The sequence below is a fragment of the Petaurus breviceps genome, unplaced genomic scaffold (genome assembly GCF_028583685.1).
Source record: "Petaurus breviceps papuanus isolate PSGF00001 unplaced genomic scaffold, PetGlider_PUasm1.0 220, whole genome shotgun sequence".
NCBI lineage: Eukaryota > Metazoa > Chordata > Mammalia > Diprotodontia > Petauridae > Petaurus > Petaurus breviceps.
Genome location: NW_027185876.1, coordinates 21,081,853 through 21,098,532, shown reverse-complemented (window position 1 = coordinate 21,098,532; position 16,680 = coordinate 21,081,853). Strand labels below are relative to the sequence as shown.

At 36.5% G+C, this 16,680-nt stretch overlaps 1 protein-coding gene across 7 annotated transcripts in view; it reads right to left on the bottom strand.

The window, feature by feature from the left end:
* DCAF6 (DDB1 and CUL4 associated factor 6) overlaps positions 1-16,680 on the bottom strand; it is a 141,021-nt gene that overhangs the window by 22,171 nt on the left and 102,170 nt on the right. For 3 of the 7 annotated variants that reach the window (XM_069094715.1, XM_069094716.1, XM_069094717.1), the window contains 4 exons: positions 11,769-11,896; positions 6,277-6,362; positions 5,487-5,803; positions 65-106 (listed from right to left, as the gene is read on the bottom strand). In XM_069094715.1, coding sequence (XP_068950816.1) covers positions 65-106; positions 5,487-5,803; positions 6,277-6,362; positions 11,769-11,896 — 573 coding nt within the window. Of the gene's footprint in view, positions 1-64; positions 107-5,486; positions 5,804-6,275; positions 6,363-11,768; positions 11,897-16,680 lie in introns of all 7 variants that reach the window. The other 4 variants (XM_069094719.1, XM_069094720.1, XM_069094722.1 and 1 more) reach the window with 2 other exon arrangements.

Genomic DNA, 16,680 nt, shown 5'->3' with positions numbered 1-16,680 from the left:
GAAGGAAGGAAGGAAGGAAGGAAGGAAGGAAGGAAGGAAGGAAGGAAAGAAGATATTGAATTACCTCATTATTCTATCACCTATTGCTGTTCCTCTGACATTAAATCTAGTGAAAGGAACACAAAATGAAATGACTAAAGTCATCCACAAACACCTCAAAGGGTCAAATCTTTAAATTAGTATTAAGTCCTCCATTTGTATGATCAATTACCTCATTCTAAAAAGACTGGTTTCCCCCTATGATTTGGAATAGTAAATAAGAAAGATGATATTTAAAAGTGTATGAGGAAACAAAGACATCAAGAATAACTGAAGTTGTCATGGAGGAAAAGTGATTGGGTCTGGTCCTTCTATTCCTTTAAATAGCGCAGTCACAACAATAATGTGTGACCCCATTATAAACTGTAAGGAAATGCACTGAGTCTTCACAAAAAAATGCTGCTCTCAGCTAGTTGAGTAAGAATTCAAGTACCTCATTCATCAGAGACAGACATGTTTGCAATGGATTTAACTGTGTATTCATCTTTCTGAAAACATGCTCCACATCTGACTTTTGTTGTGCTCAATTCTATGTAGTCCCCAGCCAATATCTAGCTGACCATTCACTGTCTGCTACTTTTTAGCTGTAAAACCACATGATCACATCAACCACTACAAGAAACTTTAAAGATACCTTATCTTTTTTGTTGGGTTTATAATTTTTCTCTTTCTGATATTGTTTGCTTATTCCTTTTTTATTTTCCACTTATAAGGTCCCTTCCATGAACAAACTTAAGAGAGACCAGATGCTGAATCAACATTTTAACATTTTGATTTCCAACGAGTGAGGTATTTCACTAGAGAACATAACCTAGTTATTCTCTAAGATTTATTTAATTTACTATAGAGAGTTCCAGGGACATATTTTTAGAGTTAATGGGAGCATTCCATTTAAAATTTCTATGTTAGTTGTTAAAACCTTTTTCTAAAACATTTTCTTCTCATGCTTGATCTCAGTAAAAAAAAAAAATCTGAATCACATTTTCCCGACCAATTAAAAAGAATGAAAATTTCAATCTTATTTTACACTTTAAGGGGCTGTCCTAACCTTGATGTCACACACACAAAACTGATGTAAATTTTTGTTCCGAAAAAATGGCTTTATTCTAAGTAATGTGAAGAGCTCTTAAAAAAGGTGGAATATTTCAGTTGTCACTTAGAAATATTAGCTTAGAGAACAGAAATATGAAGCAGTGGGTAACTATTCATGCTCCTCAAAGCATACATTTTATTCCTTATGGACCTAAAGCATTCTGAATTCCAAATCAGTCTCTGGATTGTACCTCTTGCAGGATGCTGAGAGGAAGACTGTTTAAGACTCGTGCTTTTACTGTGATTTTTCATCCAAATCTGAAAAGTTCTACCTTGGACAGGGTGTCTTGAAGTCTGCCAAATTAAATTACAGGAGTGGAAGTTTCTCAAAGAATAGTTTTGGAATCTTCTCTTCTTGGAAATAGAAATCCTTGAAGATTCTCTAACTGAATATAAGTTTACGAAGCTATTTTCTTTATTTTTCTCCCTTTGGGGCAGAAATTTAAGACACCTGTTCCTACAAATTTTGAAATGAAGCTGACTCGGGATTTTTCTGGTTTTTCACCTGGAAGATATACATATTAGAAAGTGCATGAATACGTGGGTAGTTCATGTTTACAATAATTGGTTTTTGGAAAGGGGACAATTATAAGAACTGCTTCTGATGAAAACAGAAGAAAGGTATTCTATTACAATAATGTTAGCAATTTTTTTGTGCCCATAATGGAAGGCTTACAAGTTGCATCACTTAAAGAATACGCATGAGGATAATATTATGGTCCTTATGAAATATTCTAGATGAACAGGTTTTAACACAGTTTTAGAAGCTAAGGCTTATATTTAGTCTTAAAAAGAAACTGCTTGTCCAATGTCTGAATCCAAGTCTGTTTTTATAAATTTTGGCTCAGTAGATGGTAACGAATTGTGCAAATTTGGTAACTCCCAGGAAAATGGAATTTTATTATGAAAGAAGCAGTGTCTAATGGTTGTACCAATCACTGCATCACCTCATATATATGTACAGCTATAACTAGCCTTTTTATGTCTTTTAAATTTGTGTTGCATTTATTTTAGATGTATTTTACATTTGTCCTGTAGTTTTCCATTAATTTGTAAGTTTCTTTGGGGTTTTGCTGCTCTTCCTATTTACTATCTACCATTCTCTTATGTAAGCAATATAGTTTTGGAGCCTTAAACAGAGGGAGTGACCTGACACCAAAGATCAACCAGAAAGGTAATTCCCCGCCTTCAGAGACTGCTCAAGCATGGAATAATCAAAATTGTCCCCAGTCTAGAGTATAATGGCAACAATGGGCCACCCAACATTGATGTGACTTTCTGGAGTGGGTCTAAGACGGTGCCCTGGAGTAGAGGTACATACAATGTTTTCCTTAAATTAGTCCTGAATCCTTGAGGGAAGACTTGAACAAGAATGACAAATGGAAGAAGAGAATTTCCTGGAGCTGCTTTGTACTCACACGTAATCTAAATAGCTTTAAGGCCTGCAAAAATGAGGCCTGGAGGTCTTACTTATTCCTCTTCTTTTTGTTTTTGTTTCTGGAGTAGTAGACATAGGATTTCACTGGCATGGCAGTGTGACATAAAAAAAGTTTGAGAGACATAGTTTCTCAGTAATCAATAATTTTATTTATCATACTAGCAATAATTAATAAAAGGGGTCAGTGACACCCTCAAATGCCAAAGACCACGGAATCCACTCAATGCTTATATGTCCTTAGAAGAATGGGTGTTTCTGAGGGTGGCAATCAATTCTGACTGGCCAACAAATAATGAGAATAAATAGCATAATGAGAGGTGGGCTTATTTTAATCAGGGTCTGGGGGAACTTGACTCTGATCACTCAGTTTTGGTCAAAGAGACTTACCTATATTCATAACATCATGCCTAAGTAAACTAGACAAAAGGGGAATCCACTTTTACCCAGACCTATCTGAGGAACACAATGGGCCAGAATATCAATTCACCTAAAATTTCTTTACCTTTTGAACAGATACTAAATTTTCCCTCTCCTTGTTTTTCTCAGCAGTGAGGGAGGGTAAGAGTTCTACCTACACACATGGCACTTGGCTCGCAGCTTAAAAGCTCAGGGAACCTCTTGAGAAGAGGCAAGAGACAGGACTAGCACCCAGGTCTCCTGACTGCTATGGCAGCCTCGCCATACTCTACTTTTGGATATCAGATTCTGATCTCAAGAAATCAGCATTTACTGGTTATACAATGCTGAGCAAGTTATGTAACTTCTTAGTGCCTAAATTTTTCCATCTATAAAAATGAGAAGAACTGACTTAGCACAAGTATTAGAAGTACTAGTAAGATACTAAAATGTGACTTTTTGCAAGCAGGTGTTTGAGAGTCAGAAGATCTGGATATTTCAGTCCTTGGTTTTGTCTTTTTTAATATATACGTTCATACAAACATTTATATACAAGTAGATATACATACACAAATACATAAACATGTATATGTGAGTGTATATGTGCATATATACTTGTGTGTATACATACGAACACACACTCATGTAAACATGGAAAAATCTCATCTCTCTGGGACTGTTTCTTCAAAATGAGGGAGCTGGACTACATCGTCTCCAAGGTCCTTCTAGTTTTAAAGTTCTATGATTCTATAACTTTGACCTATCAAGAAGGCACTTATTAAAAAAAAAAATCTTAGTGAATGTATTCCACATTCTACCATAAATGCTGCATTTAAATTCTGTTTTTGTCATAATTTTATCAGTCCTTGGCCATCAGTATCAATAGTAATTTGATAAATGAAAACTATGGGATATATACAGAAACAGTTAAGTGTGGTCAAAAGATGCTGGGCTGGGAACCCCAAGATCTGGTTTCTCTGTGACCTCAGATAAGTCACTTAACCTCTTGTTTCCTCACCTATAAAATGAGAAGGCTGGACACAGTAGTCCTTAAGACGTATTTCCAGGCTAAGTTCTAAAAATTTGATCTTATTATTAGATGACCTCTCTGACTATATGACTTTCTATTTTACTTAAATGAACCATATCATAGATTCTGTTTCTTTAACTTGATCTTTAGAAACCATCAACATTTCTTAAAAAATGAATTTCTGTTTTTAGTCTTTGTACCTTAGAACTTTCTCTAATGGTAACTATGTTTTAAGGAAAGCCTAAATATGAAAAGAAAAGATAATTGCTGCTTCTCTACAAGAGTGGCAATGCGGGTGCTAAGAGCCAGTGAGAGGAAGTAAGAAGACAAGATGATGAGTAATCTGCCTAGGCCTGACAATGGGGAAAGAAGATTGCTTCATATGAAAAAACTTGATGCTCTCTTCAGCCAGACCTTATCTGACCATGACTAAAGGGAGGCCGGAATTCTTTTCCTCTTAGGAACCCCCAAGGTAAATAATGTATGGTATCATTTGGAACTTGGGTTCAGGGTGCCTCTGCCATAACTTGTTTCCCTGGCTTTTCCCATTCTGGAGCCTTACGACATCTGCTAAGTAGGAAGATGAAATGGATTACGAGCTCAATGACAGCTTGCTTTTTTTTTCATTACATGTTGAGTTAAAAGTCTGAATATTTTGCTCAATAGGAGACTCATGATGAAATGAAATTTCACTGCTGCTTTAACTATAACCTGAAAGATAAAACTCAGTTCTGTGAGAAGGAAGGGGGAGAGAGATGTTGCTTTGGATGGTATTATATGCAGAAACTTTTTTACAGAAGAGCAAGATAATGACAAATTCAAATGGTCTATCAAATACAGAATGAGAACAAAACAAGTTCTTTCAAAAGCTTAACCTTCTGATCCCATTAAATTAGCAGGTGAGGAGCTGTGAAAAGGGGCTGCAATAATTTCATTCCTTCTTTACAAGGTTTCAGTTAATGAGCACTGTTCCCCCTGCTTCTAATTTGAGCCACTGGGTTCAACAGGAACTAGAGATAAAAATACTGCTACTCATACAGAAAAATACATCCAAGCCTCCTCAATTAATAGTCACTAGAGAAATGGTACAAATGTGGTGACAGATATTTTCTACAAAGCTGGCTACTCCACTTGTAACGTGAGCTAAATATAAACTTGGTGCTCTAAATAGCCAACCCTCTGCCACAGTCTACCTTTGTCTTCCTGTCTCTCTAAGTTTAGACCAAGGCTCATGACTAGAGTTTTGCATCAATCAGAAAATTCTACTCACCTCTTAAAGATATTTCCCCAAAAAATATGATATGTAAATCATTTTTAGTTTTAAAAAGAATATAAGCATACATGTTAATCAGGCAATCTGTACCCTCTTGGGGAAAGTCGTGTCAAAAAGTTTAGGTCTATAATATAATATAATAATCCAAGATCTATCTAGTTTCAAATAATGGCCTATGGATGCTATGTATTATAGTCAAAACTGAAGTGCTTACTGACCTATGCCCTGGTCCTGTTCGGTATCTTGCACCTGGAATTAGGACCGGCTCATCGTCACTGTCATCAGTTTCTTGGAAAGTGGAGTCCCGAGTCAGTGTTTCTTCATGAATAAGCGGCCCTGTGGGTTCAGTCTGGGCCTGAGGCTCATCATGCGTACCCTCTGCAAGGCCAGTTCCCTCCAGGCTGGGCTGATCTGAAGGGTCCTGTTCCTGGCCTTTTTCCTCTGGAGAAGATTCTTCTGGAACTTTGCAAGAGTTGTCAAGGTTGGGATCATTCTTTTCTTCTGAGCTGCATTCCAGAGGCTCACAAACTATATCCGATTGTGATCAGAAAATGATGCATGATCAGTTAATCATTCAGTTATCATTAATCATTTGACCTAATTTCAAAGTTGTCACGGTGATGGAAAGTATACACTTTCAATGGATGTTTACTTTTTTTCCCATTTCTTTGTTACCACAGAAAGTGCTACTATAAATCCTTTTGTATATATAGGGCCATTCTCTCTTGTCTTTTCACCTTCATGGGGTATATGCCAGGTAGTAACATCAATGGGTCAAAGAGTTCACATCATTTAACTACTTATCTAGTACGATTCCAAATTATCTGAAAAGAAATACATTTTCCATCACTGTGAATCTTCCTTTTTGAAGAGAAGAAAAGCAGTTAATCCGTCTATCCTGAAAGATTCTTGAAAAGAACTTTTGGCATCGAAAATACTTTGTACTTGTGCTGATAGTTTTCACTCTCTATCTTGGGCAATTGTCTAAAAAGGACACAGCAGCCTACCTGTATCTGTGGGATTCTGAACTGTTTCTTCTGAGTATTTGCACTCCTGTGTCTTTGTGGTCTCCTCTGATAACTCTCCAGGAGTCACTGGAATGGAAACATTTAACCATTATTTTCTAAGTAGTTTATAAGAGCAGGCACGAACTTATCAAATCTCTGAATCCTGCCTTTCTTAAGGTTTATTTTCCACAACTTCCTATCCCAATTAACTGGTTTTAAGTAATTTTTTAATTCTCTTTAGGACATATACAATTAAACTTTATTAATAAATTAATATTAAATTAACTTAATTATTATTTTATTATTAATTATTATCTATTAATAATGTCTATCAACATTATTTTATATAATTAATTGTCATATATAATATAAAAATTAATAAAATTATTTATTAATAATAATTATTATTAATTTAATATTAATGAATTAATGAATATATGAAACACTAAACTTTACCTAATACTGGTTCAGTAACCATGAGGTTTTGTTTCAGGGATTCAGTTGTTTATCTGAGGGGAAAACAGTCTTTCCGGCTCTTAAATGGACATCTGCTCACCAGCCAATCATCTTAGGTGATTCTCAAATGCTCAAGCGCCACTTCAGGGAAGTCTCCCCTCCCTACGGAATGGTTACTGTTCCTTCTTTCAAGCTACCTTGTATTTATTTACCCAAGTATGTTTTGGGTACATATTGTATTCTTGATCTGTCCCTTTCACCTACAATTCCTCTATAAAATACAAGCCTTATAAGGTTGAGGCTGGCTTCATTTTTGTCTTGGTATCCCCAAAACCTAACATATTGTCTTGTAGACACTTAATGGTTGTTATATTGAATTGGTTGGATGCTCCTGTGAAGGTTTATATTGTCATATACATTCTGCCAATTAGTTAGAAATGGGATTCTGAGTGATGCTCATTTAAATGTAGCCATCCCAAAAATCTTAATGCAGATTTAAAGGTACTTGTTGTTTAGTCATTCAGTCGTGTTCAACTCTTTGTGACCCTGTGGACCATAGCATGCCAATACTGTCCATTGGGTTTTCTTGGCAAAGATAATAGTTTGCTATTTCCTTCTCCAGTGAATTAAGGCAAACAGAGGTTAAGTGACTTGTCCAAGGTCACACAGCTAGTTAAGTGTCTAAGGCTGGATTTGAACTTAGTCTTCCTGACTAAGAGCTTTATCCACTAAGCCCCAATTTTTAAGCCTACAGCACTTGCTCTTTCCAGATGGTCTCTCATCCAAGTACTAAGCAGGACCAACACAGTGCTTAGCTTCTGAAACTACATGAGATTAAGGGCATTCAGGGTGGCATGGTTGTGCAGCTACTAAATCTCATTAAAATTGCATTAACACTTTGGAAATATCCTGGATTAAAAAAAAAAAAAACTCAGGAAAAAAATAACCTTAAGTGGCTTTCTATAGTAGCCTTCTACTGGATATTGAGTAAGACGATATACCGTGTTTCCCTGATAATAAGACACTGTCTTATTAAATTTTTTTGGACAGAAAAACACCAGAGGGCTTATTTTCAGGGGAGGGCTTATTTTAATGAACATTGACAGCAATTTTAATAAACAGGTAAATGTGAACAAAAAAATGTACCTTTATTCAATAAGCAAATTATTGGATTTGGGGAAAGAACAGGATGATGTGCTCACTGCTGCAGCTCTGATTGGATGCAGCTCGGAGCGCGGCGTGTGTTTCACGGGGGGGGACGGTACATACAGAGGGTACTGTAATGTAGCATGTAGCGCAGGGAATCACCTTCACTACAGTAGCAATCTCAATAGGGCTTATTTTCGGGGGAGGGCTTATTTTAGAGGAATCTTACACAGTAAGGGGAGGGCTTATTTTCGGGATAGGTCTTATCATCGGGGAAACACGGTATATTTTAGTTCTGATTCTGCCCTTTAGACACTATGTAGCCTTCACCAAATCACAGGACGTCTCTGAGCCCCAGTTTCCACTTCCACAGTCTTGAATTTCTCAAAGGGCCATTGAGAAGCTCAAATAAGATGCCTATAAAAGCACTTTGAAGATGAGACCTGAAAAAATAGCAGTCTCCTCTACCAACCCTTATCAGGCACTAGGCTCTCCTTACCCCCACTGTCCCATATTTTTCTTTCCTCTCTCTACCAAGCACCTTAAAAAAAGCCATCTACACTCAGGCCTCCACCAGTTCTCTTTCATTTACTTATCTGACCTCACTACTCAATGAAATGGCTCCTTCCAAAGTCATGAGTGTGATGGCTGACGGCCTTTTCTCAATGTTCATCTTCCTTGGCCTCACCATAGCATGGGAGGCTCATGACTAGTCTCTCTTCCTGGATGCCCTTCTCTTCTGCTTCTCCCTGTACCTGTCTAACTGTCACTCTCCCCTACTGGTTCATGATCCATATCCTGCTACCCCACTGTGGATGTCACACAAGGCTTTCTCCTGGACCCCTGTCTCTTCTACACTTCTCTACACCCTGCTGGTGACCTGATAAGCTCCCACAGGTTCAATTATTAACCCTATACAAGAGACTGTTAATTCTACCTGTCCAATGCTAGTCTCTGTGCTGGGTTCTACTCACATATTACCAACTCCTACTGCACATTTCAATATTTCAAACCCCCCTACTCTCATCTCATACAGTGACCACTTTGGTTTACAGTCTCATCATCTCTTGCCTGGCCTATTGCAATGGCCTCCTTTTTGGTCTTTCCCCTCCCAAATCTATTCTCCACATAGCTGGCAAGCCTGTATTACTACAGCACAGGTCAGACCATCTCACTACCTAGCTCAGTAAACTGAGTGGACCACTTTACCTATAGAATAAAATACAAATTCTGGTTTGGCATTTAAAGCCCTTTATAACCTGGCTCCAAATTACCCTTCTAGGTTTATTGTATATTACTCCCTTTCACACTCTACTGAACGTCTTGCTGTTTGTTCTCCATGCCCAGCCTTCCATCTCCCATGTCGATGATTGGCACAATCCCTCTTGAGCCTCTCGCAATTCTAATTGCCTTCAAAGCTCAACTCAGACACCACCTCCTACAGGGGATCCATCCTGATTCCCCTCCTTCCCTGGGTGCTGGTACTTTTCCCCTAAATTACATTTGTTTTGTATATACCTGAATGAAGTGGAAGAATGAAAAAGCACTTATTAAGCACCGACTATGACCCAAGCACTAGGGGCACAAACGGAAAAGGCCAGATGGTCCTTGTTCCCAAGGAACAATGTCCACGGTGTTTCTCCTGATAAAACCTAAGATCCAGTTTCAATTCTGTCTTTGTGTCTCCCAAACCTAGCACAATGCATAGCAGGTGCTTAACTAATCCTTGAGGATTGGTTGGCTGGAGTATTGGCTGGGTAACTTAAGAGCCAACAGGAAATAGTAGGAGGTTCTGGGTTGTTTTAGCTCCCCATTAACTTGAAACCTACAATCATGACATTTTTCAAAAGAAATGTACACATTTTGGTCATAACTATATACATGGCAGCAACAGTCATGACTCTGTTAGATCTCATTTTGTTCCCTAACCCACCTGATGTAAGAACGGTCTATGCAGATGTTAAGGAGCCCTGATGAAGAGCAATCAACAGGCTTTCACAGGCAGTCTTCCTAGATCACACCATAATTTATTTTTCGTTAAGTAACTGAATGGGGTACAGAGCATTTAAGATGTAGCTACATTTATTAATTTTAATAAAATTATTAACTTGGTAGAGGAATATTCCATTTTGAAGGTTCTCTTCAAAGTCTCTCATGTACAGATTATTAAAAAATGAGGGATATGATTATAGATATAATTCTAATGATAATATATAGACTACTAACATCAAAAAGTGGTAAAGATTTTTTTAAAGCTTTTTTAAAGCTCTACACTTCATAATATAACTTACAAGTTACAATATAACTTCTATAAAGTTAAAAAAAAAAGGAATGTTCTAGTGAAGAGTAAGGGTTGTCACATTTATTTAATATTTTAGAATTTAAGTACTTTCCTGAAATGACTAAGTGACTATGAGGTAGGAGTATAATTATTACTAAGGACACACACACACACACACACACACACACACACACACACACTCTCTCTCTCTCTCTCTCTCTCTCTCTCTCCCCCCCTCCCCCTCTCTCTCCCTCTCTCTCAGGGTCCAGAAATGAAACAACTTGTTTAGGGTTCCCAGCTAATCAGGGTGAGATCTCCTGTTTGAACCTAGGTCTCCCCTAACATTATGTTTCTCACCTTTTCTTCTGAACCATTCTCTCTCTGTCCTCTACTGAGGCTAGGATTCTTTGTGGCTATGAGTCATGGAACTCCACAAGCTCTGAATAATTCAAATCATAAACAACTGAAAGGGCAATGGAAATTTGCATGGTGGGTGTATAAGTAGGCTGCAGCATGTTACCAATGACAATTTGTGTGACAGCAGCAGAATAAAATGTTTTTGAGGACCCATATGCTTGAAAAAGGATGTAGGTTGGTCACTTAGGAAGAATAAGAGACCACAGATGAGCAACCAGTGTAATTCATATAATATAACTAAGCTTTGGTAACTGTACCTATAAAGTGGGATGAATTATCATTTGTCTGCCTCACAGGGTTGTTGTGAGCAAGGTGCTCTGTAGATAATAAAATACTACACAAATGTAAGCTATTATTCCTAAAAGAACAAAAGAAAGGTTCCAGAATGTTGTATAGGCCCAACATTTATAAGGAAATGCAGAGAGTGATTGTAGGGTAATATGGGGGAATCCAATATAGATCAGTGGAAGTATTCCTGCAACTGATGACTTCATGGACCTACCAACTACTACTTACTACTTTAAAAAGTAGAAAAAGTATTTACTGAAAAGTGGGTCCAGAAGTAGTAAAATATTTACCTAATAGTGGGACCAAAAGGAGGGATGGTTTGGTTCCCTCTATGATAAAACAATTCTTACTGGAATTTATGGTAGGAATGAAGGTGTTACCAGAAGTCTGGAACCAGCTGTCACATACAGCTCTCACTCTGGAATTCCTAGTCTGACAGTTAGGGATCACTGAGAGATGACAACAGAGGGAGCTGGCGTGCTTCCAGATAACCAGATCTCCAATACAGGTAACTTGGAGGAGTCATGCACACTCTTGCCACTAAGACAGCTAACAACAGCTACAGGGGTTAATTTAATGAATTAGAAGTGTGCTCTACAGCAGGGGTGTCAAACTCAGGGCAGTCAGTACATTAACTTATCTACAATCTGCTGTATTTTTATTTTCGTTGTTCAGCAGTTCCTAATGGCATTTTAGTCTCTCTGGCCCTACAAACATCTTGCACCTCAGTGTTCCTCCTCTGCTCTACACAAGAGAGGACCTTGGCAGATGGAGAACTTCGAGAAGCTATGGGTCTGCTTTCCCTCAGTCTCAGGTGTGACCAAATGACTTACTTGAGGCCTGTCTAAGCACCTTACTCTATGATCTGGTTGAAAACTTTTAGGACAATTGAAAACATTTCTTACTGCTTTCCCCGCCTGGAGGCTGTGACTGTGTCTGCGGCTGTGAGGGGCTTGGTAGACCCCGAGACGCATCCTGTTCCTCTGGTTTGCTGTGGCTTCCACTTCCTCTAGAACTTGAGGCGGTGCTGCTCCTGCCCCCAGAAGAGACCATAAGTGACTCAAAGGAATGGGATCATAAAGTATGAAGTACTTTCAGAATTATTTTTGATGCAAGTGTCTATAAGAGAAACCAAGAGTGTAGAATATAATCGCGAAAAAGGACTCTTTAAACTGGGCTTAAAAAGCATAAACTTTCCAAGTTTACTTTTGAGTCTAAATTCTATGATCTAAGCCACATATCAATAAGAAATGACATAAGTTATTGTAATATTCCCTTCCCCCTGTAACTAACTCCCCTGTCAAATCTGGTTGACTACATTCCTGAAACCTGTTTTTTTTTTTTTAAATCAAATACCAGTTCTTGTGTTTTTATTGGCATTAATGCCCAGATGCATCTTTATAGAATTTGGACATAAAATAATTAAATTATTTTGCTCCCTTCTCCTGCCCCTGGCAAATCGCTCAACCTATCCATTATTTCTTTGATGTTACAGACTTTAAAAATCACACCTTATCAGTCTTTGTTGTTCTTGGCTGAAGAGTCCCACAGTCCTGAGTTATCTTGGCATAGATACCTTTTATATAATATTTGCCCTTTTCGGGACCCTCCTCTAGCTTGATTATGATTGGGTTTTTTTTTTTTTTTTGAGATGTGACAGCCAGGACTACACTAAGTATTTGAGTTGTAACTTCATCTTATTTTGGGGGAAGGAGAAGATAAGATTCACTATTTTATTACAAATATTCTTCTGTTGTTCTTTGATCAGGAAAGTATACCTGGTATTAAGGGATCCACATTATGTTTGAGAATAAAATGAAATGTTCCAAAATAATTTGATAATGGATGACATACGGAAATTTTTTTTACATTTGGAAGTAAATGTGAACAAACAAAAATAGCACAATGAGCTCAGAGACAACTAAAGTACATATATTTTAGCAGAAAACTATCGTTTTAATTTTCTGCCAAGTTGTTGCAAAAATATTTTAAATGTAAAAGTTAATTTGACATGTCTATATTAATGAAGAACCCTCCTCCAAATATTAAGTTGAATTAGAGATATAGGTAAAACATTCAGGTGTAAATCACATCTCCACACTTTTAGAATACATTTCACTGCAGCCTTTAGTATCCCTCCTATTTTAGGGTATTTACAAATCAAGAAAGAGGCCAAGATTACATGCATATCATGTAATAATGATGTACCCTTTTCCCCCTCCAATTGTAGGCTTCTGTTATTAAATGGGGAGGGCCATTAGCTTTCAATTTCTGGACCTTGTTTTAAAATGTGGGAACATGTTTCCTCTGTTATCAGACACTTCTGACTTTTCCCTTTGGAAAATTAATCCTTTGTGTTATTCTCAAATCTAGGTTAAGCAACAGCTTAATATGAAGAGATATAAGAAAATGAATTTGGAAATAATTTCAAAGTATTACACAATTACTAAAAAGTGACACCTGTGTAGCTATTATTACTAAGGTGTTACACATAAATAAATTTTGCAGATATAGGAAGTTTACTTGTTAAATGCCAACATTTTGGTTACTTTAGTTTTTAATGGAGTCTTTCTTAAAATATTTAATACATTTCTTGGCTTTTGTCAAGTATGTTCAATATAATTTAACCTTTTCTTGGTGACCTGAGTCATCATTTTGAGCATCAATTATTATACTCAGAGCTTAGAAAATATATGATCTGCTTTTCTTCTAGTTTTTTGTAGCTTGAATTTTAATATTAAGGTCACACATTCTTATGTGGAATGGTATGAGGTGTTGATCTAATCCTAATTTCTGCCAGATGGCTTTCCAGTTTCCCCAGTAGTTTTTAAGAAAATAAGGAGTTTTTTTCCTCAAGTAACTCCTATTTTCTGGTTTACTCTACACTGAGTAAGTTCCATTATTTCTGATTTTCTCTTGACTAGTCTGTTCCATTGATCTACCTCTCCAGTTTTAATCAATATCAGATGGTTTGGTAACTACTGCTTTATACTACAGTTCAAGGTCTAGAAGTGCTATTTCCCCTTAACATCTACCTCTTTTCATCATTTCCTTTGAATGTCTATATATTTTATTTTCTTCCAAATGGATTGCTATTATTTTATCAAGACAATAATAAGGGGAATCCTATTCCAAATAACTACAAAATGCATAAAATATGTGAGGACCAATTTTCAAAGCACACAAAATACCTATATAAATTCAGTCACAAAGAGTTCCATAAAGAGTGGATATCTTTGTTTTCCTCCTATGATTATTTGGAAAGGTTCTAGTATCTACCCATTGCATATGGTACTTGCTCTTTGGTGTTAGAAATATTTTTCATAAGATTAAAAAGAGGTCCCTCAAAGCCTTATATTTGGTAGGGTTTTAAACATAAATAGTACTGTACTTTATCAAAGATCTTTTTCTCCATCTATAGGGATAATCCTGTGGTTTTGGATGTTTTTGTTTTTAACATAATGATGTTGATTATTTTCTAATGCTGAACCATCTTTGCATTCATCTTTGGCATAAATCCATCTTGGTTATGATGAGTCTCTATAGTCTGACAGCACTTATTTTAAAATATTTGAGTTGGTATTCACTAATCATATTGATTTATGGATCTCTTGTGTTTATCCTTTCTTGGTTTAGGTTTTAGGACTATATATTGTTGCATAAAAGGAGTCTGGCAGTATGCTATCTTTTTTATTTTTTTTCAGTATAAGGTGGGTAGAATTATTACTAATTTTTTAAAGTTTAATAGAATTTTTCTTATGAATCCATCAGGATCAGGATTTTTCTTCAGTAATACTGATGTTTATTTTTATTATGTCTCATTTTGTTGTGACTTCGACTTGTTCGTTTGCTATTTTGTTGACTTGATTTTCAGTCTTTTAATCAGATTGGCTAAAAGTTTATTCATTTTGTTTTCCTTTTCATAGAAACAGCCTTTAGTTTTATCATTATTCTAGAGATTTTTGTTTACAGTTTATCTCTTTCTTGTCTATTTTAAATATCTCCTCTTTTGTGCTTACTTTAGGTTTGCTTATTTGTTGGCTTTCTAATTTTAAAAAATGCACATTCAATTCATTAATCCTCTTTTTTTTCTATATTGATGATATATGTTTGTAGGGATATGATTTTTCTCTTGAGGACTCCTTTAGCTATATCACAAAATATTTCAGTATGTAATTTTCTTTCATCTAATTATTAATTATTTCTATTGTTTTCTGACCCACTCATTATTTAGGATTTCATTGTTACGTTTTTCATTTGGGCATGTCTTTTATTTGTGCTTCCTGAACTGATTACTATTTTTATTTTGTTATAGTATATAGATGATATGTTTAATATTTCTGCCTTTTTATTCTTGTTTGGATTGTGGTGTTGAGAAAAACATCTTTTACAGTTTCATTTAGAAAGCACTAAGTTTTTTTTTTTTTTAAAGCAATTGGGGTTAAGTAACTTGCTCAAGGTTACACGGCCAGTTATTTCTGGGTGTGGTGCTAAGTATCTGAGCCCGGATTCGATCCCCAGGTCATCTCGACACTGGGGCTGGTGCTCTTACTTACCGAGCCACCTGGCTGCCCCTAAGCAATTGGGGTTAAGTAACTTGCTCAAGGTTACATGGCCAGGTGTTTCTGGGTGGGTGCTAAGTGTCTGAGCCTGGATTCCATCCCCAGGTCATCCCGACACTGGAGCCGGTGCTCTTACTTGCTGTGCTACTTGGCCACCCCTACTATAAGTCTTTTAGTTCTAGATTCTCCAACAAACTGTTTAACTTTATTTTTGTTAGACTTATCCAAAGCTGAGAGAGGGACACTGAGACTCCTGTCACTATTGTGTCATTACAGTCTGCGCTTTCTTGTTCAGTTGATTTTTTTTTTATGAATTTAAATGCTAAAGCATTTGGAGCAAAGAAGTATAATATTTGACGTTGGCTTGTTGTCTATGATTCCTTTTGGCATAATATAGTTTCCCTGTTAATTCCTTTTTATTTTGTGAATATTTGTTTTTGCTTTGTCTGACAGCATGATTGCAACTCATATTTTTCAGGATTTCCCTGATGGATAATAAATTTGCCCCAGCTCTTTGTTTGCATGTCTTTGCTTTATAGGGGTGTTTCTTGTCAGTAACAGATTGTAGGTTTTGTTTTGTTATTCTACCTGGCACTCTTTTTCAACTTACTGGATTATTTAAAGCATTCATATTTAAAGTGATGAGTTGGGTTTATATTCTTCTCCATTTGTCTCTAATATTTTTTGTTCCTCCAAAATAGAACTCCCTGATCCCTTACCCCTTCCTCTGTAAAGACAGTATTTTGTTTCTTCAAATTATTTTATCTTAATCTACTTTAAGGCAACCTTTACCCACAGGCTCTCTTCCTCTCACCTCAAGTCATCCCTTCCTCTCAGTCCCTTTTGTTATCCTTTCCCCTAGATTTGTTTAACTTATTCATTAATTGCTTTTTCTTTTTTCCTTTTATCTACAGTGATTTAATTCCTCCTTTCTGGAGTCAAAATCCCCCCTCCTCTCTTCCCCTTAAATCTTCATTTTCTGTGTCTTTTTGTTAAGAAGGATTTCTTCTTGCCCTTATTCTTTTCGTTATCTAACTTCTCCTTCTATCTATTCTAAACATTTATTGTTTGATTCATGGTCCTAATACTAATTTGGTCCTTCTTTAGTCCCCATATTCCTCATGGAACTAAAGTTTTTAAGGTACCTATTTTGGGTTCCCTCTGCTAAAAAAGTTTCTGTGTTATTGCTTTGTACATTTTACCCCCTGACACTTTTTTCTGTTGTGCCTTACTCTTAGAAATATTAATTCTTGCA